Genomic DNA, 27,046 nt, shown 5'->3' with positions numbered 1-27,046 from the left:
GTTCTATTGTGCTTTGCTTTAATTGCATTTTACTGATAAGGCATGTTTTACAAATTGGAGGTTGGTGGCAACCCTGCGTGGGAGGGAACAAGTCTGTCAGCACCGTTTTTCCAACAGCATTTGCTCAGTTCGTGCTTCTGTCACATTTTGGTAATCCTTGCAATCTTTCAAACTTTTTTGTATCATTATATTTGTCAGCAGTGATCTGTGATCAGTGATTATGACTTGCTGAAAGCTCAGTTGACGGTTAGCATATTTTAGCAGTAGTTTTTAACTAAGGTACATGTTTTTTTTGAGACCGAGTGCCATTGCACGTGTAATAGCCCACAGCAGAGTATAAAAACAACTTTATAGGCACTGAGAATCAAAAAACTGTGACTTGCTTTATTGTGATGGCCTAAAACCAAACTCACAGTATCTCGAAGGTGTGGCTGTATATATATCACACGATGAAGCAAGATAAAAATAGGTGAAATAAAGAAGGATAAAGCCAAAGGAAAGTGAGGGCACAGGAAAGGCAAATGGGGGGCTCTAATGAAGCTGGCAGCATTCATTCCATAACATCTTCCATACTCTCTGGAGGCAGGCCACAAGCTGCATATTCTGAGCTCCGGGGCAACAGTAGACCGATGAAGGGTTAATTTTGTCTTTCTTACAGCTGACATGGATTTTCTTACATTCTCTGTAAGGTCTGACAGCCAGCCAGGACTTTTCAGTGCCGATGGGAGAAGCCCAGATGAGATGTGCTGAATGACATTGAAGGCTGCAGGTCACTATTAGTCACATTTAACATGTGGAGAGTGCTGAGGAGCCTGCTGGGTGTCGCGACACGATAGCATGAGGGTAGGGCCCCTCGTGATCATGGAGACCATCACTTGTCCCCTTCCTGAGTGGATTGCCCTGAAGTCAAATGACCATCTTTCTTTGCTTTGCTCTGACACGTCTAGACATGGGTTAACTCACACCAAGCAGGCCAGGGGATGCCTTTACCGTCAGGAAATAGTTACGATCCGCCCCCTAAGCACCGCAGCAGCACGGAGGCTCTTTACAGTCATGGCACCATACTTCGTAAATAGCGTTTTTGCTTTCTGTGCCGCTGGGGGTGGCTGCGTTGATAATGCCTGTACGACCTTGCTTGTTGCTTTATTTCAGTAAAGTTCTTTTTGTGTACTAAGAAATTTTAGTTTCAAAAATATCATGGTACCTATAATTTTAGTGGTTTGGGCCACTGCCTTCGGCTCGGGTCGTGATCTCGGGGTCCTGGGATCGAGTCCCGCGTTGGGCTCTCTGCTCGGCGGGGAGCCTGCTTCCCTCTCACTCTCTCTGCCTGCCTCTCTGCCTACTTGTGATCTCTCTCTGTCAAATAAATAAATAAAATCTTTAAAAAAATTTTTTTTTATATTGTCTGTCTTTAAACAAATTTTTAAAGGATATATTTATTTGAGACAGATACAGAGCATGAGCAGGGTGAGAGGCAAAAGGAGAGGGAGAAGCCTGCTCCGCCGAGCCAGGAGCCTGATGGGAGATGCAAGATGCGGGGCTTTATCTCAGCACAATGGGATTGTGACCTGAGCCGAAGGCAGATGCTTAACCATCTGAGGCACCCAGGCACCCCAAATTTTGTGTTGTCTTGTAAGCACTGAACGTAGAGCATAGCTTTAGACATATGACTTACAGAAAGATCAGTCAACACATTTTTTAAAAGTACTTATAAGTCAATTGTTAAGCAAATTATAACGTTATGACAAATTTGAGAAAGGTACAGTATAGAAGAAATTTGATCAGAGTGAATGTGTATAGGAGTGAAAGTAATAGTGATGCTCAACTTATATACTGTCTTTGTAATATTGAAAGTAATGGCACATGGCGTAAGTTCTCCCAGATACGTTAAATTAACATTCATCAACTACCAAGATTGATTCGTTTGCGGGTTTTTTCACCTTTCACCACTCTCAAATCTGATCCCACTCTCTTAGCCAGCCTTCCCCCGTCTCCCAACAACTACTCAGTATTCTAAATTCTCTGAGGCTAACTCAAGTCTTATTAATGAAGCCTTTTCCCTCATCTGCCAGCGTAGATCAGCGGCTCTCTGCAGGGCATGTTGTCACGAGGCTGTCCCCTCCCCTTCCCGCTGGCGTAGTGCAGTCTGGGGGCTGGAGTTCCATGACGGCTGTTGATAAACAGATGACATGTACGGTGTTGTTCAGTGCACAGAACGAGAAGGGTGTGTTTCTCCAGGCTGATTGTGCTTCGTGCACTCCGTTGAGTCTTGCCTGTTAGTCAGTTAGACACAAACACCGCAGGACCTCCCAGGCAGAGCAGTTCAGGGTCTCTAGGGGATTGGGGTTTTCATGCAAGCGGGCTGGAAGAGTCCTGGCCTGTACCAGCGCGAGGTCTGTAGGTCTGTCACCTGAATCGGCGTTCCGGCTTTCTTGGGATTGCCCAGATGCTTGCCAGCTAGGAACGTGTATGGGTAGGAGCCCTTTGCTGTGAAATAATACAGGAGGGTGAGTAGCTGTGTTGTTTTCAGCTCTGCCGCTGAGCAAATGAGAAGTCTCAGGTAAATCCCCTTATGTCTCTGGATCCGTGCCTTACCTGTGCTCTCAACCTCTTAGGAGTGGTTCAGGAGATTAGCAGTCAGCAGGTCTGGTTTCTAAAATCAGCGTGCCCTGCGCACACTAACTGTGGATTTGGGAAGTTTTTGTTTCAGGGGTGCGTGCGCGCGTGTGTGTACACAGGGATTAGTTCCTTCTGTGGGCCACAGTCAAACGCTGTTGAAAGCCCCTGAATCAGATAGTTCTGGAGCGCTCTTTAAATCTCAGTGTTCTGCAGTGACTGTCTTCCATGGGATGTGTTTGTTGCAACAGCTGATTTACCTAAAGTCGAAGGAGCCGAGATACTTCTGCAGGTGTGGAGTTCGACAGCAGATAGGATTCCAGCTCAGCTGGAACTCAGTATACCTTTTTTCTGATTTCTTCAGGTAACCAAAATGTTTCAAATGAGCATGACGGCTTATTTCCACCACAGTTTAACCCTATAAAACCCTATGTTTTATAGAGAGAGTCCAATGATAATTTTGCACAACCGAGGCATATGTAATGAATATTTAATTGAATATTTTTTTATTTGTAAGTAGGAGCAGACTTTCACTATTTCTTTAGTGAAAGGATCCACATTTCAGTTAATAGAGTCACCTTAGACTCCTCTTTTAGCTGCAAGTAACAGAATTCCAACTCAAACTGGCTTATATAAAAAAGGGAATTTATTGACTCTTACGAAGTCCAGTTTTGGAGTTCTCTTCAGGTATAGCTGGTTCCAGATGCTCAAGGGATAGTGCTAGGAACTTGTCTCTCCCTCTTGACTCTGCTCTTGTCTACGTTGATTTGATTCTGATTTCCACAGTGCTAGCAAGATGGCCCCCTCAAGGCTCCAGGCTTGTATTTTGCGAATTTAGCAAACATCTCCGGGAAGACGGTGCATCTTTGCCAGTTGTTCCAGGAAATGTTCTGTTCTTCTTGGCTCAGCTTGATTCGTGTGAAGAGGAGGCAGTACCCTCATTATTAGCAAGGCCTGCCTCTCTCTCCCTGGAAACAAGAATTGGGGTCAGCACCACCTGAACTACACACAGGACAGGAGCAGCTCCCAAGGAGCAGCAAGGTGCCATAGCCAGGGAGGGGGGAACGGGTGCTAGGCAGGCATACTGTGAGGGAACCGGTACTTTTTGATAGTCAGCCTGATAGTCCTATTCCTGAAGAAAGCACCATTCATTCTGAAACCGCAGAAGCTTGTAATAAAGCCAGGTCCTTGATTTTATTCTCATGGTCTCATTTTAAATGAGAAGACACCAGAACCTTCACCTTTTAATAGGTGCTGACTAACAAGTCCTAGGACCATTTTCAGAAAATATGATTCAAGTCCTTAATATATTATACACTGCGGTTTGGATAAATCAACAAAGAATTCATTTAAATATCCTTTTGTCTTTTCTAATGAAAGAAACCATTCATTCTGCTCTAGCCAGAATCCATGCCTCTGGCATTTGTGTGCGTGTGTGAAAGATGTTTCATCTAACAATGTAAAAAATAGGAAGGGCCCAGCCTAAAACTGATGTTGTTCTAAAAATGTGTAAGTCAACTAAATGATATTTCTCAGATAAACGGTGCAACGAATGGTAGTATGTTCCCAGGCCAGCCTGAGAAGAAAAACCTTTGAACCCATAATAGATACTCAGCATTTGCAGGAGAAAAATATTCAAGTAATATATATACTTATGTATATCACATTATAGGCTGTACAACATTGAACTCTATAATCTACATAATATATACTTCCCTTGTTTTCCTTACTTACATGTTACTTACATATATTTACATGTTCCCAAACACATGAAATAATGCACTTCCTATTTTCATCTTAAAGTCGTTGCTCAAATAAAAATAAAGGTACATAGAAAGTAACTTCAGTAAATGGAAACTCTCTAGCGAAGATTCTTAATGCATAGGGTAAAAGCCAAAATAGTTCTCTGAAATTACAAAGTCTAGCTCCCTAACTTTTTAGAGGGATAAAATTTAAGTTTCTTGATAACAGAACCCTAACATTATTTTTATACGTATTCCATTGTAATTACAATCTTATTTTTATTCTCAAGTGGCACAAAGGAAAGAGAAGAAACCCTTCTGAGGTATCTTAAAGGTTGGAACAGTGGAAGGGTCAGACAGTGGCTCAAAGGTGGTTATGTGTGTCAGAGGGTGTCTGAAGTGGGACCAACTAGACCATCAGAGGAAGAGGAGTCGTCTAGGAAGGAAAAAGGAGATGGGAGGAAGGGATCTCAGGTCAAACAGCTTCCTATACTAGGTCCTGGGGAACGTTCCCCCTTAACCCACATAACTTTATCAGGGTCTGTGGCCGGTTGGCGGGGCACCTGCGCCCTGCCTGGTGAGTGAAGAAGGAAAACAAGGAGCATGGACCAGGAGTTTCCTCACCAGACATTGTCTGTGTCGGGATATATCTTAGGACTAGTTTTAGTTCCTAAACTCTACTGTGGGAACATTAGTTACAGATACGCTTATAAGAAGCTCCCCCAACCTCATACAGAATGGTTCAGATAAGTTTAGGAAACACACCTACCAGCCCTCCACCAGCGATTTACAGTGTGTGTTAGCATGTTAAAGTTCAGAGAAGTCCTCCGTCAAAGAAAGGCACATGTATTTCGTTGTGTTTAACCTAGTAATTCAAACACATCTTGACACGTTCTGTTTTTATGGTTGCTGCTGAGTGGCGTGGGAAATCTGCGGCGTGCAGTTCGGGAAATGTTTCAGGTGACTGTCCCCGCAACATCGTCCGGAGCCCAGAACGCACGGCCAGTCCCTCCCGTGGGTCTGTGAGTCCCGTGATATGGAAGGTACAAGTTTGTACATACGTATTTTCTAGGAAAGGGTTTATGGCTTTCATCACTAAGAGCCAATACGTGATGAAGGGCAGAAATCACTTGTTATGGGTAACTTTCCTGACGAGGGAAGTCCAGCCTCTCCTGCACATTTTCTGTCTGTGCAGGGACATTACTCAGCAGACACGGTGTGGGCCGGGGCGTCAAGTAGTAAACAGGCAGCTGACTAGCCAGTTACTAGGCTTATTGTCAAACAGAGGTAAACACTGGCAGTTACTCTCTTCCCACCAAGAATTGTGGAAAGAAATTGCCTATGCAGGACACCACCTTATCATTAAACTCCAGATATATTTATTCCCAAAGAAGAAGACACGTTATTTCATCGCAGTAAAGAGGTCTGTTTTAAAAGTCGAGAGCCCCCGCCCCGCAGAAGAGAAATCTGTTGAGAGCTTGATGACAGACTATGAAAAACCAACGAAGTACAGAAAGCTTTTCCTTCAGGAAACTGAAAACCATCAACTCGCCTACTTTTAGATTTAAAAATCAGGATCATAAAATACTGTTCAGGAGAGAGCGAGCAGTGGATAATAGACACGCAAGCGATAGTCAGTCTCCCCTCGACTTACACCAGAGCCTCCGAGAGTGCTCAAGTCAGACCACACCCGAGCTTTGTCCACCTGCTTCTGTGACACAGTGTTTGGTGTCTGGTGACGCTAAACGGTGATAAACAGTCTCCGAAGCCCAGTACTGCCTTTGTTGCAAGGACGTCAAAGCCTGTGACATCACAGGCTGTCGAAAACAACTGACCGTGAACCTGAAACTGCTTTCCATTTTGCTTCCTTTGCCAAGTTCAGCCAAATTTGGGACTCAGATTAACCATGTTGGAGGATCTCATGGCTGTCTTCTGTACAGTAGCTTTACATGAGCTCTATTTTACTCTTGCCACGAATCTCGATCTTACCTGATTATTAATTGTAAGCATTTTTGTTAGCCATTTCAGATAGACGTACCTGGATCTGGGGTTGGTGCCAGTTGGGTGAGAGCAGGGAGGGAAATAAACAGGTTGAGGAAGGATGGGACTGGGGCAGGGAAGAGAAATCAGGAAAATGAGGAAGAGGGGAGAAAAAGAGACACTAGGGATGTTTGGGGGTTTTGAGGGATGTTCCCCAAGGTTAGCACCTGCTGCCCTTGGAGCTGGTTATTAACCTTTTGTTCCATTACTCCGTGAGCCGTTAGACTCTGCTCTGAGTGGAAGGGTTAAAGAAGCCTGCTTTGGGGCTTCCTTGAGGATAGCCAGACAAGGCAGCCCTTCAACTCCATGAAATCAACTTTCATCCCCATGTAGTGGAAAGCACGATATGTTGTTAGCCTTCCCACCTAATCCAAGGGATGTTTGAATACTGGCCTCAATAATACATTCATTCAGGCCTCACTGATTTGGAATTTGCAGAAATTTGAAGATTACTCTGGTCCAGGGGTAGAGTACTTACGGGAGATGTAGATCACAAGTGTGGGGGCGAGTGGCACACAGACCCGGAGGGTAGACATTGTGGGTTCTGATGTAGCAGGCGGGGCCGGGAGCCACGCCGCCTTCCCAGGGATTGTGACACCTCTGGAAAGGAGCTTAATGGTTAAAATTGTTCCAAAACTCTCATTTTCTCCCTCAGAGAAAGACTTTTATTTCTGAAAAAGTTTAAAATGATATAACTTGGATTTTTTTTTTAAGATTTTATTTATTTATTTGACAGAGATCACAAGCAGGCAGAGAGGCAGACAGAGAGAGAGGAGGAAGCAGGCTCCCCGCTGAGCAGAGAGCCTGATGCGGGGCTCGATCCCAGGACCCTGGGATCATGACCTGAGCTGAAGGCAGAGACTTTAACCCACTGAGCTACCCAGGAGCCCCTAACTTGGATTTTTTAAAAGTTTATTTTTCTATTGTCAGAAAGGCCCATGATAAACTGTAAAGTAGTATTCTTAAATCATTTTATCAATCAAGACCTACTTTTTAATACATCCATTATTTTGAAGTATATAGTTGTTTTCTTTAAAATATATGCATTTCAGTCTATACATTTGGAAATCTCATCCTCATCTGTATTTATTCCAGAGTTTAAAAAAACTTAACAGCATTATGAAAAAGTATCACTGTAGTTAACAAAATTTCAAGTTCTAGAACTGAAACCTTTCTATGGAGAATCTAGTTTTACCAAAAAATACATATTTTTGGAACACCTTGGACTTTAACTCTCACGAGTAGGCACGACAGTTGGGAATGTCCGTGCAGATGGCATTCGTGCAGTTACTTCTGAGAGCGAAGCACTGCCAACAGCCGTCCTCTAAACGACGACGGGGACGAGCTGGACACGGAGAAGGACTCTTCCGGCTAGAGTCCCGAATGCATGAATTTTCAGATGTTGAAACTCACCAGGAACTCAGGGCCAATTAACATTTATTATGTTTAGTAAAATTAGCTGAAAGCAGCCAGGATTCCCCCCCCCCCCCTCCGGGTACCAGGTAGCAAAAAAAAAAGGTACTGGGTTTTGTATCCCTGGTGGTGACCACGAACGACATCGTGAGCTTTCTTGTTCCCTGTTATATCCACAGAACCAGTGCTGAGTAGTCGTGCCTGGGGAGTGAGGATTGGCTAGGCATTTTCAGTACGAACTGTTCTAGCCCAAATTCTCCATAGTTCTTCCCCAGGAATTTGAAGTGTTCAGGCATTTTTGTTGTTAAAGCTGAGCCCGCAGATCAACCTCTTGGTGGCTCATTGAAGTCGTCTTGCCTCCTGACACTTCCCGCGCATTTTGTAGTTTTTCTCCACCCTCTCGGGTCTTCGGTGTTAGGATTTTCATCTCTCATTTTGCCACGTGCACTTAAATTTCATCCCACCATCATACCTTTGTGTCCAGGGGAGAGAGACGATTGCTCACTTCTCAGTCTCATCACAGGGCTCTTTCTTTGAAGACCTCATTAGTCATAGTGGTGACATGTTCCCCTGGCCTTCACTCGCTTTGCTGTTACTCCTTTAGAATGTCTCCTGTGCTTGTGGTAGACCTGATCGTCCCTGGGTACTGAAACTGTTGCGGCAATGCCCTCCAGCTTTGTTTACTTTTGGAAGCTAGCAGACTTAAAATGTTCCACTCTTCTGTAGACCATGGAGGTAGGTAGAGAACCAGCGTCAGAGTTCCTGATTTCCACTGTTCTCCCACCAGTTAGCTCTGGTTTCTCTGCACTGAGCTCCAGTCGGGTGGGCTACGGCATTGCCCGCGCCGCCAGCTCCTGCGTAATTCGGGGTGCTCTCCTATGCTCCATGCCGCGGGCAGCACAGCTGAGCTCCTGGGCTGTGCCACTGAGCCTTCGCGTCCTTGGAGAAGAGGTTTGAAATTCTTGCCCTCGTGCACCTCCAGGTCTGGCATGGAAAGAGTTCAGGGGAGAAAGAACTGTACGTTTGATTGGCTCCTCTTGTCACATTTGTTTCCTCCTTGCTGTGAACTGTTGAGCAAGTCTCCTTGACACATCCAAGACGCTGGATTCGCGAAGTGTGTGAAACACAGACCAAGGAGAAGAAATAGGGACCCAAAGTCACTGCGAGTGAAGGAAGTCTAAGAAGAATTGCTAATTCCATCTGTCTTGGTATACAGAGTTGGAGAGTTTTTAAAAAGTGGAGTATGGCAGTTTTTTTCTGAGGCTAAATTTAGCCGTTGCTTTGGAAAATCAGAGTGGTACAGCTTGTGCCTTATCTCTATCCGGCCCTCATGCTTCCCTCCGCACTTGGACATTTTAAACGGCCTGCCGGAGAGCACGGCTTCGCGCGCTCCAGGGGCCGCATTTATTCTGCGCAGGAATTAAGAGACTTCATTTTCCCTGTCTTTCTGAGCCTCCTAAAAAATTTAGGAGGCTTCCGAAGCAGCAATTGCCGTCCCTACAGAAATAGTTCAAGCCATGCCTCCTTTTGCTTCATCAGCTCTTCCTGCCAGTGCGGCCAAGGGCTACAAATGGAATGAGAGACGGCCTCTCATTCCCAATCCAAATAGCAACAGGAGGGCACATGTGCACTTGAGCCACAAATAACGCGTTTTAAAATAGCAGGTGGTATTTGATGATTGCTCCTTCATTCATTTACCTGCCAAGGCAGAACTCTTTCTCCTCCTCTGGCAACCAGACCAGAGGTGGCTCCGATCAAGCAACGGTAGCAACAGGTTCTCGTGCTTGCAGACACCCGTTAGCCAGTTTCCAAGCATTCAGATCCATGCATACTTCATGAGGCTGTCTTAAAAAATCTTTAAGACCATGAAAATTTCATGTTTCTGCAATAACCTACCCCGACGGGGGCCGCGGACTTGCGAAGCACTTTTGTGACTCATCATAGACATTCCTTCCGTTAAGGTATGCTGCCTGCCGTGTGTGTTCCACATACTCCATTTTGCCAGGGAAAAGTGGAAATATATAAAATATATCGTGCGGAGCTCAGGACTGCTGCAGAATCCCAGTTTGTGTCCTTTAGGAAGTCAGATATTTCTCAGCTCTCTTGCCAGAGTCTTGCACCAACGTGCTGCGGGTACATAATTTCCTTCCCTGAGCCGAAAGGAAGCGGCAGCCGGCCAAGTAAACTCCTAGAGCTTTCTCATGTGCTTTCAAGTCAGTTCCATTGGGTTTGGATCATCCTGACCACACTCTTGTCACGGGAACAAGTGGCAGGCTGCTGCTAACTGGTATGCAGCCACCTGGAGTCCCCTGTGGCTAGTGGAGGTCACTCAGAGCCCTTGCCCCAGAGTTTGGTAACCTCGGCAATGAATTGGCCGAAAATAATAGAAAATAATACTCTTTTCCATTGACTGAGCACCCACTCTGTATCTGGTCCCGGGTACGGACAAGCTCCCTGCTTTCAGAAAGCTCCCTCTAGTAGAAAGGACACATGTAGGAGAGCAACTCTCCATTTCATTGGCTACGTACTATTAGGACACAGGGAAAGACAGAAGGTTCGCTGGGCATAGTGGAAAGAACGTGGATCTGGAGTCCAGCCTGTGTTCAAATCCCTGCCCTGATACTTAGAAGCAGTATGACCTTGGGCAGGCAACACATTTCTGAGCTTCAACTTCTTGATCTGTCAAATGAAAAGGAAAAGCTTTCTTTTGATTACTTTGAGGACTAGAAATAATACATGTGGATTAATTATTATTATTAATTAGCATTAATTGATAATAATTAATTATTCAGTAATAACACTGAAGTGATGCATGAACCATGCTCTGAAGAACAACAAATTCACCAGATGGACTCAGGAAGAAGTTAGCATGACCAAAGGGCCAAGGGCATTTGGACCCCCAGTAGACTGAAGAACAGTGAGTGATAAGAGAGTCCCTAAAAAGCAGCCTGAGACAGCAGGTCATGAGTGTTCTGTGCCATGCCAGATAGCTTCAGTTTTATTTTGTAGGTCAAAGTTGGGGCAGGGAGGGGGTGAACTTAAGTTTTTTAAACTAGATTAACTGATACAATGTCTGAAACTTCCTCATGTACTGCTCAATACAGCCCTGAAAATTAATAAGGTTCCAAGACTCACAGAGAGGTAATCTAGAGGCAACAGTAGGCACAGCTAAGTGCTGAGAGCCTAGGAAGTCTGGCTAGTAGTTGGTTTCCTGATGGAGACACTTTCTTACATCAGATCCTTAAATACTTGGGATTCTCCACTTTTACAGAAGTAAGCGCCAACCTTTCTAAACTTAGAACATACTGTGGGAAGTCTGACTTCATGAAGTTTTCTCTGTCTTTAAAACTTTGGTACTGTTTAGGAATTTTAAATTCTTTTTTGTGTGTTTTTTTTTAAAGATTTTATTTATTTATTTGACAGAGAGAGACCACAAGTAGGCAGAGAAGCAGGCAGAGAGAGAGGAGGAAGCAGGCTCCCTGCTGAGCAGAGATTCTGATGCGGGTCTCGATCCCAGGACCCTGGGATCATGACCTGAGCCGAAGGCAGAGGCTTTAACCCACTGAGCCACCCAGGCGCCCCAGGAATTTTAAGTTTTTAGGTAAATATTAACTTGGGACATTGTAAAATGAGTCCCTTTGAGGGTTGGGAATCCCTATCAGAGAGGAAGAGATGACCCATAACTGCTGCTGAGCCATGTGACACTTGCATAACAGCCCTTAAGGGGAGGCTAGGACATAGTGAACCCAGCAAAGGAAAAGGGGATATGAACCCCCAATGAATCATTCATTGATCCTCAGGCCAGTGATTGGCTGGAAGTATTTCTTTGACTTCTTCTTGACCTTTGTAATACTCAAAGCTGTTCTGGGATTATGAGTATTTTTTTCTGTATGTTTTCTAATATTGTTGTGGGAAGCTCTAAGATTATATATAGCAAGGTAGTTGGATAAACTACTATGCTATGTTCTATACCTATATTTTTGAGTGACAGAAATTAGACTTACAGATTTCTTTATTGTAGTTCAATATGTCAGTGGGATTTCTTTTCAGCATTTAATATATTGGCTTAGTATAGCCAGGTAGCTCACAGTGACTCCCACCATCATCTTATCGACATCTGAAGTACCCACCAGAAGGCTAGGATGGACACTGCAGTGCTGTGGCAGAGGTGTGGAGCCCAGTGCGGACTCAGTTTATGTCAGTGTATTACAGTGAGAAACAGAACAAGTACAGATGTGTCTGCATACATGGGTTACACTTAACATGTGTTTCCTCACTCTGTCCCCTGAGAGGGCCAGGAAGCAGTGACGCCCCAGCAGCGATGAGCACACCCACGCCCAGATCTTGGCTTCTAAATGCCATTCACCAATAAAAGGAACCAGAACTCCTTAGAGATATTGCAGACTCTAGGGCTGGGGCAGACCAAATAAAAGTTGAAGCGGAGCATCTTCTAATGCCAGAAAGTAAGGAAGTGCCTGAAAAAGAAGGGAAGAGGCTGGGGGTATGTCAAACGGACACAAGAGCCAGCATGAGAGAGCTCCCAGGGGCCAAAGCTGGGACAGTTTGAGCAATAAACAAACATAGTATTGGATTATGGCCAAAGTGTAAAGGAAATATGCACGAGTTCATATGGATATAAATAAATGGTTGATGAAATAAATTCAGAAGGACAAATCTCCCTTGTAGGAGAACTCCAAGTACTATATGTGGCTACTCCCCCACCCATGAAGTAGAGCTTTATTCCCTTTTCCTTGAGTGTGGGCTGGACTTACTGACTTACTGGCAAAGAATAGAGTGTGGAGAGAGGAAGATGATATCTTCATCATAGAGCAATCTTGCAGACAACACCCTACCCAGAAATCAAGGTCCACATCAGCAGGACATCATACACTACCAGTGTCGTGGGATGAGCAGGGCCCCCTGCCTCTCATGTTCTTCCTGAAGACTCATGACTCCAGTCCAGTCATTAGAAAACATATCAGCAACTTGAACAGAGGGACATCTACAGAGCACGTGACCAGTGCTCCTCCAGACCGTGACTGTTGTGGAACTAAGAGCTAGAGAGAAGACCATCTCATCCAAGGAGAGAGAGGGTGTGCTGTCTGCAGCCAGATCCCCTCCCCGAGAAAGTACCTTATTTCCATCAGCGAGTCTGTTTCAAGTCTATGGTTGATTTAGTAGTGACACTGCTGAGTGTCTGTGTTTTGAAAGACAAAGGTTCCATGGATGTAAGATGTCACTGTTAGGGCAAACTAGGCAAAGGTTTGTGGGAGTGCCATGATCTTTGCAAGTCATCTGTAAATCGAACATTATTTTAAAAAATTTTTAAATGCATTTTTTAAAAAGATTTGAGTTATTTGAGAGAGCAAGTGAGCACACGAGTGGGGGTGGGGAAGCACAGAGGAGGAGAAGCACTCCCCATTGAGCATGGAGCCCAACTCAGGGCTCCATGCCAGGCCTCTGAGATCTTGACCTGAGCCAAAGTCAGACACTTAACCGACTGAGCCATCCAGCTACCCCTAAAATGTATTTTTTTTTTTTCATGGAGTCCCATCATTTCAAAGAGTCCCATCAGTATGACTGAGTCCCAGTCCAAGAATTGCTCAGACTGAAGAAAGCCTCAGCACTTTAAAAAATTTCGCATAAGTTTATCTCATCTCCACAAAAACAATAGGATAATGATATCCCCTCTTTACACATGAGAAAATTGAGGTGCAAAGTAATCATTTTTTTAAAATCATGCAGCAACAGGATTAAATTTAGAGATCTCGTCTCTACTCCCAGGCTCCTTCCACTCCATCACAGCTGCCCAGTCTAAAAATGCCACTTCTGCTCAAAAGGGGATACAGAACGGGCTCAGGAAGAGGCTGACTGTATTGCCAGCCAGACCGCTGCTGCAGAGCGATCAGGATTATTTACTTTCCGTCTGGGGCGCAGGCACGTGTGTGTGGGTCTTGGATGCCGTGGGAAGGAATTGCTGTGCGGTGGTCGAATGCCCTTGTTCCCTGAAACCACGCAGGTGAATAGATCACTGCAGAGACAAGCAAGACACAAAGACAAGACACAAAGCCCCAGCTGGTCAGCTGAGCGAAGTGAGCAATGAGGAGGTAATATTTGATGGGAGTGATCAAGTAGCGTCTGATTCGTTACAGACAGCGGTGCAGGGGGCGGATTTTAAATAGTTTCAAGTTTTGTCCGATCTTAATTGGCTGTGTACATGAGAAGAAAGTATGCAATCTGGTGTTGTTGACAGAGCCAGTGTGGACAGAGCTGGCACAGTTTCCTTGAGGTCGCGTCTCGTGCGTCCACGCTGGGCAGCAGCCCACGCATCTGCTCGAGCAGGGAGTTCTTGGACCATTCCTTCACGAGCACTCAGGTGGAGAGAGGATTCATTCTGCTGGATGGAGGTGGGGTCTTAGAGCTGTGGCTCCTGAATGTGGCCCCAGACCAGAAGCATCAGCATCATCTGAGAACTTGCTGGAAGTGCAAACCTCTGGGCCTCACCCACACCTCTAGGGAAAACCAACTAACCCTGGGACTGGGGCCCACCCCGTGGGTCTGGAGATTCGGAAGCCACCTAGCATGTGAGAGCCGCCGAGGAGGGGAAGTCTCCTGTGAGGGCGGTCTCCGTCGGCAGCGAGGGACGAGCACCGTGGCTAGAGCCCGCGGACACTCAGCCGCAGGAGAGATGCCCACACGCACACCCGGAGCTTCTGCTCCAGGAAAAGTGGAACAGTGCTTGGCCCTCACTGGGCCCTGTCTTCAGAGCCAGGAAGGGAAGGGAAAGAGTGGGAGAACCTTTCTGTGGAAGCAGCATCTTGTTTGGTGAGACAGAGCTCTAATCCTTCTAGACAGGAATGGAAACTGGGGACGGCCAGGCGGGAGCTCGGGCTGGAACAGCTGTGGCTTCCCTTGCTTGGGCGTCAGGAGTGTAAGGGGCTCGTGGAAGCAGGTCCTCCTGGCACACTTCTGTGCAGTCCAGTGCTCACGGGGGAGTAGTTGGGTTGCTCACTCACACTGTCCTAAGGACACGGGGCTTGGAATCCCTCAAAGCTGAGTCACTGTTGGCTTTGTTTGAAATGTCACAGGTGAGCGCTGAGGCCACGTTTATCAGCCCCCTAGGTCTACACATTATTTGTTTTCTCTCTTCTCCCCCCTCCCTCCCACATATTAATTCAAAAATCCAGTTTATTGAGGCTGCAGAAATTATTTTTTGGCCAGCAAATGAGGGCAAGGACATGTTCACTAGTGTCCAAGTCATCCCCAGTGCTTGGTACGTAGTAGGTGCTTGATAAACATTTGTGCATGAGTAAATGAATCTGAAATCTGCTTTTTTACTCTGTCATCAGAAAAAAATTTTTTTTGCTTCTCAGTGATTATATTCCCTTTATCCCGTGACCGTACGTAATACACAATGGGGGCTCTGCCTTTGCCAAGTATTTTACAACAGTTTCCGCACCTTCGCCAGACTGTAAAACCAAAACAAGCCTACGGCCGTTGCTTTTGACTGGCTAGGAATAGAGACGTGAAGACCCTCACTTCGTCCCTTTGAATCAGCTCTGTGGACAGAGCAGGGCCCTGGCCGCACTCAGAGGAGAGGAAGTGGGATCAGAAGGCTCTGGTGATTCTCAGTCAACACGGTACAGCAGGCCCATATGCTACCGGATGCCCATTTGGTCATTCCCATTTGAGGTTGTTTCTTATTTTAATTATCACTACCTTCCCCCTTTGGAGTTGGGAGGCTCAGAGACCCCATTATGCGTGCTGTAATTTTGTTAAGAGGCAAATGATTGCTTCTGCGTGTCTTCATGCACTGCTTCTCAGAGCAGCTTAATCACGCGAGAGAGCCAAGTGCACGGTTTGCCGTGGGGACGGTGCTGAACGGCCCAGAACAGAAGCCGGGACCTCGGTGGCAGTCACGGGGCTGGAACTCATCGTGTTTTGATCTGGAGACACCGCGTGCGGGGCCTCCCCTGTCAGGGAGGGTCTGTCTTTGCAGTGCCTGCGGGCAGGCACGAGAGGCTGTCCTCACTGCGACAGGGCACCTGCCGGGACAGAGCCATCTCCCCGGGCCAGGTGGCGGGCCAAGCGCCCCGCAGCACCCCGCCGAGGCAGAGCACAGCCGGACACTGCTCTCTCTGCCCTTCCGCCCCTGTGCATGACACGGAAGCTTAATACTGGCCCCTGTGCTCCAAACAAGTGCTGGAAACCAGCGAGATGGGTGCTGAACACTGGTCTGGTGGGTGCCAGATTCGGAGGCTGCAGAAGAAATGAGTAGGCGGCTGGAGCAGCCTCCCCGTCTCGGTGGGCTGCGTGAGTGTCCGTGAGTAGATGCGTGGCATGATGGGGAAGAAGCAGGGACAAGGGCCACGAGGCAACCCCGCCATTCAACTGGGAGTCACGCTAATTGAAAGGGAGGGTTCTTAGTCTTTATTTGGCTCCACATAAAGGAGTCCTGTATTCTGCACAGTGTCCCTTTTCTAAGGGAGAGGGCATGGAATAAGGATTCTGGTACCACACCCTGAAGGCAGGAGGGGTCGCATGATGGCAAGGACCATGCACAGTGCATCACACACAGACTCGGGGTACTTCCTGTAGGTGACCGGCCACGGAGATGCTCAGCACAGGGGCCTCGGTGTTTGTCGTATCAGTGTAGATGCGTGCAATGGGCATGGAGACGCTCTCTTTCACTTTTAAAAGGGGAGGATTTTTCTTTTAGTGTTGTTCCTCGAAATAGCTTTATTAGAGGATAATATCATGATCTTTAAAAAGCAGTCTTTCTCCTCTGGCTTTGTGGTTTAGTGAAGTGGAATCCATTGGACAGCCGTCTCAAAAATCTTCCTGTGAAACAGGTATTTACTGTCTTGTTACTGTAAAAAAAAGTTCTCTTTCCTAGGGTGACGCTAACTCTGTGCGTCTTTCCCCACAACCTCTCCCTCCTGTTGCTGTCATGTAGGAGTGAAGCCTGGAGCTTCACTCCTACATGAGGAGAGATTAGTTGTCTTATGCCTCAGTTTCCTCCTCTGTGAAAAGAGGGTGAGAACAGTACCTACCTCATGATTCTTAGGAGAGTACATGGGTTAATATTTGTAAAACGATCAAAACAGCGACTGGCACACGGGAAACTTTCTGTAAGTGTTGGCCCTGCCTATTGGTTTATTTCTTATAGGATTACTCACCAGTGTTGGGATTTACAGTCAGGCTGGCCAGGTATGCTGAGAAAACACTCCTGTCCTGAGTCCTTCCTTTCCGTGATTCAGGTGGTTGTATTTGAAAACAGTTGTGCCGTGAACCATTTGGGGCCAAATAGGTTGGCCCCGCTGCTTACTCAATTCCTCAAGACAGTTAACTCCCTTGTCAGAAGATGATGACGACGTGGAACTGACGTGTTCTGCGCATTTGCACTTACTCAGTCCGCACAACAGCCCTGATGTGAGTATAGTTACTATCCCCAATGAAGAGTTGAGGAAACTGAGGCACGAAAGGTTTTGTTCAAAGCTACGTGACTCTTCTGTGGCACAGCCGGCGTTCTTAACCGTGTACTGTCTGGTCAGGGCCCCTCTCCTCCCCTCTGCTCTGATCTGACCCCCTGCCTTCTGTTTCTCCAATACCCTGCCTCAGGGCCTTTGCATCTGCTGTAACTCACACAGCTCTTGCAGACCTGGCTCCTTTTGGTTCTGGTCAAACTAAAGTGTCGCCTTTCCTGACTTATCTGAGTTCTAGCCCCACCCTGTCGTTCCTCGTCAAGTTATCCTGCTGGCTGTCCCCTACTCCAGCAGGAAGAGGCCTTTTCTGATGGGCTTACTACTAATACCTGACGCAGCAATATTTAGAATTTGTTGAATAAATATAGGTGCTAACGACTTTAATAATGGTCTTAGCTCCTTTTCTTATGTGTGCATGCAGCCCAAATCCTGATATGCGTGTGTGCGTGCACACGGATGTGGGTGTAAATGTATGAATGTGGAGAGGGAGAGTCTAATCTTAGCAGTGCGGTACAGAAACACAGACTTGGAGTTATAGTCCTAGGCGCAGCGGGAGCGGCCTGGTGTTTTTCCTATGTAAAGGCAGAACACTTGGTTGTATCGGTCTTCAGAGACTGTCACATGTTAAAGGAAATGTGTGAGGGTCTTAGCCAGTGAATGACCAACAAAACCTTTTTTTCCCGTGTTTGAGTTAAACAGATAATACTCTTTTAAAAAATTGTGTATATGTAGTTTATTTAGACACAGTGTTTATACATACCGACACACACATCTTCCTTTCTTCCACTGATTTAAATTAAACTGCACTAGTTTCATTTATTTGTTCTGGGGACTTACCTATCAGATCTCTCCGAGGCTTCCACTGGGAATTTGGCAAGGAAATGGGGTACCGGGGACGTGAAACCAGGACTTTAACAGAAAGGGATTTTCTATTCCTTTGGCGGAGAACTCTGAGCTGCCGTAGACGCCCCAAGTCTTGTGGGAGGTGTCAGGCTGGGTCCCTTCGAAAAATCTGGCCAGGGCAGACCTCTGTGGCCGCGTTAGGCTGACAGCAGTCCTGCAGGCTCGACTAGGCCCCACGTCGACTGCTCTTCTTCGGGAGCACAGCCTCACTCGTCTCTGTTCTGCCCTAGATAACCAGTTCAGGATGTCCATCCTAGAGCGCCTGGAGCAGATGGAAAGGAGGATGGCCGAGATGACGGGGTCCCAGCAGCACAAGCCGGGGAGCGGAGGCGGCAGCAGCGGAGGGGGCAATGGGACTGGGAACGGAGGAAGCCAAGCTCAGGTACCAGCCTGCGTTGACCGTCACCTCTCGTCTCGTGTGTGTCTTACTGATCAGGGAAGCAGTGGGTCGGAAGTCCTGGACTAATCCCAGAGAGTGCTTCATAATCCTGTGCCCCGAAGTATTAAGATCTGTGTAATAGCAAAGAAGCCTCGAACTGTGGACCTTCTGGGGTGTTGACCTCCTGGAGCCTTAAATCACTGCTGTTGATCTCAGAATTCACCACTGCCGCCGGGCAGTAGGAGTTGAGGGATCCAGGGAAGAAGTAGGCCTGATGGTGACTCAGAGTTCAGTTGGAATCTATTCTCTATTCCATATTCCGTATTTATGTTAAGTATAAATATGAAACATGATTGAGTTCAGTAATTCAGAAACCTTTTATAAACTCAAGACCAACATGAGGACCCAGAGAAACTGTCTCTGTAAGTATTTGGTGGAACAGCATTATCCGTTCTATCCTGTTCCATGTATGCTTTTTCACAGCTTCCAAGAAGAATTTGCCAAATATAGGAAAATTACTAGATATTTTTTTAGAGTCCCATTAGTCTTAGAAGCCTTATAGAGATTTCACTGAGGATCTTCATTTTGAGAAAATAAAGTGCATTTAGGATCTTCATTTTAGGATCTCATTCATTTGAGAAAATTCTGGGCAGAAATTATTTTTCAGGAGACCCTAGAGACAAATTCAAGGAATAGAGAGTGTTCCTGTCTCTACTACTGAGCTATTCCGTGCAAACTCCAGGTCACCCTCCTTTTTTTTCTTCAAGATGAATGATGTTTTCCTCTAAATTTTAAATTTAGATTTAAAATTTAATTCTAATTTTAATCTAATAGGCCACACCTAAGAAACTAATCTCTTTTTCCTTGAGTTTTCTTCTTTCTCACCCCTCTTCAGAAATGAAAAGGAAGGACTTGGCACCCAGTAAAGGATCATCAGGGCTACTGTAGGCTTCTTTTTCACCTGTACTCCTAAATTTTAAGAAAGAAGTAATCATTCTTTGGCATATCTCATGACTCAAATAAGAGCTTCCCATGAAAAACCTTTTCCTTTCACCAACAGTGGTTGCGTGGTAATGTCTTCTTAGCAACTTACCCATCAGTAATTGGCCTAGTAGACCTGCGCCCATATTAACTGCTCTGAAAGACCCTTCCGTCAATCTAGGTTGGCTTCAATAACGTACCTGTGTCCACCTTTCAGGATAAAGATGCAGCTGTTTTTGTTAATGCAAAAAAAAAAATTTTTTTTCCTCCTCCCTCACTGACCCATAACTTCCCTGTGCTTACGAATGTGTCTGGTACGTGTCGGGTGGCTCTGCCTGGGCCTTTTGAGGCAAGGTCACTGTACTGCAGGTCGGGCTCACCCACCTGAGCTCTTTGAAGATATTTTGACAGTCCATCTATCATCTGCCTTTTCATTTTTGTAGGCATTTTCCCCCCAGACCTAAAAGTGAAAAAAAAAAAAAAACAACACAACAAAACAAAACAATGAGAAGCAACAATATTTCTGTAGTAATTGAATTTTGTAGGCTTTCTTACTGGGGATGGAAGGGGGACATTTTTTAAATGATTCCAGAGGTGAGAATCAGGCCAGAAGTATCATTCATATGGGGGGGGGGGGCGGTTCAGCAGAGAGCTACCATCACAGAGACTCAGACAAACTGTTGAGGGGACTGAGTTTGATTTTATTTTTCTTGCTTTACAACTGAATCAAGAGAAGAAAGCCACAGTTGAAATTCATGAATTTCTCTTTCCTGTGTGCCTCTATTGTTATTAATAACCCTTAAATTTCAGGATCTAATGCTTTCCCCAAAGGATGGGACCATTAATGGATTTTTAAAAGTGTTACTTTGGGGGAAAAAAAAATCCCTTTCTGAGTGACTTAATTCTCCTTAAGGAGGAGCCAGGAAGGCAGCGGTCCAGGTGTACCCGCAGAGGCAAGAACGGGGACGGCTCCCCTGCCTTGCTCCCCTGCCAGTCCACGGTCTACACCGTGAACTTCAACTGGAGGCTGGTGGCACCTTTTTTTGTTTTTTTCTGTCAGCTACGCTTTCCCCGAGATGGAGCAGCATGTTGTTCATGATCAGAGTGTCAGCTGTGATAGACTCTGGTGTTCTCGGAGTGACGGAAAATTACCCTGTGCCACGAGCGTGGCCATGTGCTGCTGAGCTGAACCGAGCACATGCTAGTCTCCGTTCCACGCTGTCTTTTATGTGCCCTTTGCTGCTTCCCAGCGCGGGCGGCTGGTCGTAAAGCATTTGTTTCTCCTACATGAGGAGGCTGACTTGGCCAGGAGAGGCCCTTGGTCTTTAGTCGTTAACGCGCACTTCCTCCTCCTAGTGCGCTTCTGGCCCTGGGACACTGGGGAGCTGCTTCGAGAACCGTGTGGTGGTCGTGTGTGAGAAGATGATGAGCCGAGCCTGCTGGGCCAAGTCCAAGCACTTGATCCATTCGAAGACCTTCCGTGGGATGACCCTCTTGCACCTGGCAGCCGCGCAGGGCTATGCCACTCTCATCCAGACCCTCATCAAATGGCGGTAAGGCTGGGCCATGTGCAGCTGGGGCTCATCCCTGCCCGTCCCTGCCTGTCCCCTTGCTGCGTCTTCCTTAGCGTTTCCGCTGGGAGAGAGAGATCCTGCCAGTCAGCGAGCACGACCATGGCCCGGGAGCAGAGGGCTTTCTCGGAGGACAGTTCCCCAGGGAATTTTAGGAACTTCCGCCCAAGAAATGTGGGCCTGCGGGGCTAACTCAAGATTGCGCTTCTGTTTCCTCTGGACTGCTGGTCCAACCATGTATGAAATTAGGGGCTCTGTTTCCTCACATCAGGGATGCTAAGCGTCCACTATGGTTTCATCTTTGTGGGATTTATAAGGTTCTGGTGTCTTTCTTGAACGTGATTAATTGTGCAGTAATTTCTGGTGCTTTCCTTTACAGCACAAAGCATGCAGATAGCATTGATTTGGAACTGGAAGTTGACCCCTTGAATGTGGACCACTTCTCCTGTACCCCTCTGGTAAGGAACAGGTTCATTTGTTCCTGAACCCTTTTTAACCGGCATAGGGATATGGTGACGGTTTTACGGCCCCACTGAGATTGCCAGCAAGGACTGGTTTGTCACTTGTAGCAATAGTGAAAACAGAATATGTTTTTAAACTTGGACTGAGAAAACTTGCTTTCTGTTTTGCTGTTTTTTAGATGTGGGCATGCGCTCTAGGGCACTTGGAAGCTGCCGTCGTTCTGTACAAGTGGGACCGTCGGGCCATCTCTATCCCTGACTCTCTAGGAAGGCTGCCTTTGGGGATTGCCAGGTCAAGGGGTCATGTGAAATTAGCAGAGTGTCTGGAGCACCTGCAGAGAGATGAACAGGCACAGCTGGGGCAGACCCCCAGAATGCACTGTCCTCCGAGCGAGGAGCCCAGCACGGAGAGCTGGATGACCCAGTGGCACAGCGAAGCCATCAGCTCTCCAGAAATACCCAAAGGAGTCACCGTTATTGCAAGTACCAATCCAGGTAAACATTCAAACTTATTACGTCTCAGACCTTGACAGATTTCCCATTCGCTTTCATGCAACTACCCTCAGAAAATCTATAGGATATTCACGTACATTTAAGGGTTTGGTTTTTGGTTTTCTGTTTTTGTTTTTTATGTTTTCGATTTTTCTTTTAGCTCTAAGAGTGCCTACTGCTCCCCCTTCCCTTCCAAAAAATAAATGCAGAAAGTAGCGAAAAAAAAAAAAAATCTGTGTCCGTTCAAGAAAGAAATATAAATTTTAGAGGAGGACTATTGGAATATAGTGTATTCTGCTGGGGAATATTTAAGTGTTAGGGACATGTCTTGAGTTCCGGCTTTGCACTTTGTGTCTCTCAGGCATAGAGAAAGTGTTAATTCTTTAAGATTCCTAATTTTATCGCCTGTCCTGACTATCCTTTCTACTGTACTTTTCAGAGCTGAGAAGACCTCGTTCTGAACCCTCTAATTACTACAGCAGTGAGAGCCACAAAGATTATCCAGCTCCCAAAAAGCATAAATTGAACCCTGAGTACTTCCAGGCAAGGCAGGAGAAGCTGCTGTCCACTGCACTGAGTCTGGAACAGCCAAATATCAGGAAGCAGAGCCCTAGTTCTAAGCAGTGTGTCCCCGAGACAATCAGCCCCAGTGAAGGAGTGAGGGACTGCATCCGGGAAACCTCCCCTCCCACTCCAGAGACTGCAGGATTCCAAGCCTCTGGATCTCAGCCTGTAGTAAAGTGGAATTCCAAAGGTCTTTACATTGGTGTGTCTACAGTACAGGTGACTGGAAATCCGAAGGGGACCAGTGTAGGAGAGGATGCAGCACCTTCACAGGTGCGTCCTCGGGGACCCACGAGTGTCCTGATGATGGCTAACAGAGAGGTGGTGGATTCAGAGATGGGGCCCTACCGCGATAGCGCAGAGCGCGCGGAATGCTCACAGCCCATGGACGAGATACAGGTAAGCGCAGAGAAGGTAAGCCTGTAGAGGCCGGGCCGTCCCTTGTGGTTCCCTCCGTCCTTATGGCCCATTTCCCCGGACGCGCGATTTGCTCACCAGCAGAGGGTTAGAGGTGCAGTCTTACACGGAAGAATGTAGGAGTATCTTCTTTGTGGGCCATGTTTTCGTTCAGCGACTCAAATGTTGTTTGAATGGGGCCTGAACACCAGCGACCTGGGGCTCAGCAAAGCCTTCCCTCTTCACACCAGCTCCTCGGAGCTCACTCGAGGTCCTCCAGTAGTCTCCTGCTTCCCTCCCCGTCCGGGGAGACGGACAATTTAAGAGTCACGGCCTGGTCACTGCTAGAACAGGAGGCCTGTGGCTAGAATTTGAATGACCTAAGTGATCCGATGAGCACAGCTGTCATGTGGCCACCGTTAAGGCGTATGCGGCGTGGGGCTCTTGAGATGCAGGGAAATATCTCTGAAGCGGATAATTGTCCTTCTCATACACCTAGGAGCTCCAGAATCCTGTTGGGACATTAAATTCGCAATAGACTCTGAGAGGACAGACTGCAGTAAACTGGAGGTTAAGCTATTAAGCAGGCAAATTCCATTAAATAAACTATACTACGCAGGGGAGGACCAGAGGAGCAGCCAAAGAGGATGAGTTTGACTTGCTCCCTGTCCTCGTCCCTCTACAGCCCAAACAAATGTGACAGGGGAAAAAGTCCCATGAGAAATTCAGTAGGGTACAGGTCTAGAGAAATGCCACCGGAAGGAGGGGCCTAGAGAGCCCCTGTCCTGGCCGGCGTTCACAGGGAGAGGGGCTGATTGCGGAGCTGCTGCTCTTCGTCCCAGGATCCCCTTCCTGCCGCCCCTGATGTTGGCACGGAGAGAAGAAGGTGGGGTGTGGGCCCCACTACTTACCTGCCCATCACTGCAGGTGGGGGGAGGCCAGGGAAATGGAAGAACTTGTTAGACAGGAGGTTAGCAACATGTTTCTGGAAAGGGCCAAATGGTAAATATTTCAGACTTCGTGGGCCATATAGACTGTCATGACGATTGAATCTGCCTTTCTAGCACAAAGGCAGCCTTAGATAGTATCGAATGAACGAGTGTGGCGATGTGTCAGTAAATCTCTCTTTATGCAAACAGGTAGCTGGCCGGATTTGGCCATACCGCATGTCAATACTAAGCAATCTAGGACAATATTTATAAACGTGAACAAAATAATAAATTACCAGACTCTGAAAATCCTTGCCGTTCACTGGGGCTCTCTGCAGCTAGGGAAATGTCTGTGTCTGTACTGCCCATTTTGGTAGCCACTGGCCACATGTGGTCTCCAGAGCCAAAAAAGGTAGCCAGTGTGACTCGAACTGGATTTCTGATTGTATGTAAGTTCGATTAATTTAAGTTTAAATAACCATCAGATAGCAGAGCTTGGTAGCAGCTGGCCTTTGCTAAAATGGGATTGATGCAGGAAACACAAAATAACCTGAAAAGTTCTAATTCACATTTTCACTGAGCCTCGAGAGAGTAATATTTTGCTACCTTAAGAGCATCTACCTATGAGAAAGCAATAGTCTCAAGAAGTATTCACCAAATTAAAAAAAGACAATTAAAAATAATGAAGGAATTAAAGAAATAATGAAGTACTTCAAGCCAGAGTTCGTGGAGGAGTGCACAGTAAAACCAGCAAAACTGATACATCCGCGGACTTAGTGACAGAGTGACTGTACACACAGCGCTTGTTAAAAAGGGATGCTTGAAATGGAGGAGGAATCCTGTTTTAGGACTAATATTCTTATTATTTTAATAAAACTAGGGAGGTAGGGAAATGAAGAAGGTGAAGGGTATGAAAGCAGCTCTCTCACTTGGGGAAGATTGTAAATTTTGTTCCCCTTGTGTTATTGATAGAGAAGTGTGGGCTGAAATAGGCTTGCTCTGTATGTCAGGTTAATAGATCGCATAAAAACAGGCTACAGGGGCGCCTGGGTGGCTCAGCGGGTTAAAGCCTCTGCCTTCGGCTCAGGTCATGATCCCAGGGTCCTGGGATCGAGCCCCGCATCGGGCTCTCTGCTTGGCTGGGAGCCTGCCTGCTTCCTCCTCTCTCTCTCTCTCTCTGCCTGCCTCTCTGCCTACTTGTAATCTCTATCTGTCAAAAAAATAAATCTTAAAAAAAAAAAAAAAACAAACAGGCTACAGAATTTCTAAGTCATTGAAGGGAGGGAAAAGGGAATTGGGGCCCATTTGGGGAAAGTTCAGGAATGGAAAAAAGTAAAAATGAAGCAACAGAAATAATAAGCAGAAAACGTAATATTATAGGACTATTTTCAAACAGGATTCATTCCCTCTTTGCTATCTGGCAGTTCTATTAAAAGATTCTCAGATTGGGTTAAAAAAAAAGAAGAGGAAGGCAAAACATACTATATGCTGCTTATAAAAGACAGAACTAAAATGAGATCACACAGAAAGAGTGAAAAGGAAGCCATGGGCAAAGATAGAACAGACAAGTAAGTATAAAAAGAAAAAAAGATTCAAAGTACAATTCAAGGCAAATAGTATGGACGTATCATTCGTTGAGAAGATACAACCCATCCACAGTTGTGTAACTAACACAGCCTCTGAATACTAAAGCAAAACCCAGTGACTACAAAGCAGTGTGGAAGCACACTCAGCCATAGCGTGAGACTCACATTTATCTCAGAATCTGTCCGAGCGAGGAGGTGTGGAAAGGAGCCATTAGAAAGCTGCTTTCATAGACGTATTTAAGATAGGTGATGGATTTCGTGCAGGATATGCCCGTCTGTAATTGTGCAGGCGGATGTGATTCATACACATAGTAAGTCCACAGATTCTTCTTCTTTTTCTGCATCCTAGCCACATCCGTGAAAATTGCTCATGTTAGAACACAACAAGAATTTAAACAAAAACCTAAAGCTGCACATTTATAGACTGTCTTCTCTCACCACAGCACAAGAAATTTAGAAGCAGATGATGGGACTTTTCAGGGCCTGCTGCTTAGAATGTTATTATTTTGTTTAAAGTCATTTAAATTTCCTTGCCTTTTGCAGCCGGCACAGTCAAAAGCGCGCGTGGTAGCCCAGCGTGTGGTAGCCCAGCGCGTGGCGCGTGTGTGATCCGGAGGTGTTCTCCCCTGACACGTGTTGTAAAGATGGAGGACTTGGGGGGCGACTGTAGAGTCATAGTCTTCAGTCTCCAGAAATACCACTTGGCTTTTAATTAAACATTTGGATACTTTGATGGAAAAGGTATCAGACTAGGACTTCCTGCTGCTTGAGTCACAAAGCAAGACGCTTATATGGAGGGAAAAGAAAGGCTGCGATATTTTTTTCATTTTTATCCCTATTACGAGAACCATTCTCGTTTGTTGAAAATATAGAAAATTACCCAGGATAAGTGCTTAGCAGCTTCCTGCGGTATACGTCACGTCCCATAAGGCTCAGCCCCTCCAAGTGCTCTGTGTAAGGTTAGCGTGCCCCCAGAGCTCTGCCGTCAGCCCCCCGAAGTTTCCCACGCCCATTTGCGGTCGTCTCTGCTCCCGCTCCAGCCCTAGGCAGCTGATTCCTATCCCCAGAGTTCTGCTTTTTCTGGAAATTTCGTATCAGTGGCATCCTAAAATTTGCAGGCTTCTGTGTCTGGCTCCTTGCACTTAGCGCCGTGTTTTGGAGGTTCATTCACGTTGTGAGATAAGCACTTTGTCACCTTTGTAAGGATCCTTTCGGGATACTTTCACTTCGAAACTTAAACGGCTATTATTTCCATTTCTATTGTCAAGAGAGACACGCAAGGAAATCTTTAGAAAACCGAGGCCGCATCTCTTAAGTCTGCTGAAATCCGGGGCGGTGCCGAGCAGCTCTGAGGAGTCCGCTTCTCTGTTGGGCACGTGTTTGGGGCTGCAGGTGTCAGCAGCCCCACTGCCGTGCGTTAGCAACAAATGATTCCTTTTTCTCACATGACAGCAGGTGCAGAGGTTCACTGGCTCAGTGATGCCAGTA

At 46.4% G+C, this 27,046-nt stretch overlaps 1 protein-coding gene across 14 annotated transcripts in view; it reads left to right on the top strand.

Moving 5' to 3' along the window:
- The window catches only part of CAMTA1 (calmodulin binding transcription activator 1), an 818,028-nt gene that overhangs the window by 770,470 nt on the left and 20,512 nt on the right, over positions 1 to 27,046 (top strand). For 9 of the 14 annotated variants that reach the window (XM_045998935.1, XM_045998922.1, XM_045998930.1 and 6 more), the window contains 5 exons: positions 18,430 to 18,581; positions 20,916 to 21,112; positions 21,510 to 21,588; positions 21,771 to 22,086; positions 22,523 to 23,046. In XM_045998935.1, the coding sequence (XP_045854891.1) occupies positions 18,430 to 18,581; positions 20,916 to 21,112; positions 21,510 to 21,588; positions 21,771 to 22,086; positions 22,523 to 23,046 (1,268 nt within the window). Of the gene's footprint in view, positions 1 to 5,309; positions 5,402 to 18,429; positions 18,582 to 20,915; positions 21,113 to 21,509; positions 21,589 to 21,770; positions 22,087 to 22,522; positions 23,047 to 27,046 lie in introns of those variants that run through there. The other 5 variants (XM_045998968.1, XM_045998958.1, XM_045998952.1 and 2 more) reach the window with 2 other exon arrangements.

Source organism: Meles meles, chromosome 1 (genome assembly GCF_922984935.1).
Source record: "Meles meles chromosome 1, mMelMel3.1 paternal haplotype, whole genome shotgun sequence".
Lineage (NCBI taxonomy): Eukaryota > Metazoa > Chordata > Mammalia > Carnivora > Mustelidae > Meles > Meles meles.
This window is presented reverse-complemented; position numbering and strand designations above follow the sequence as displayed.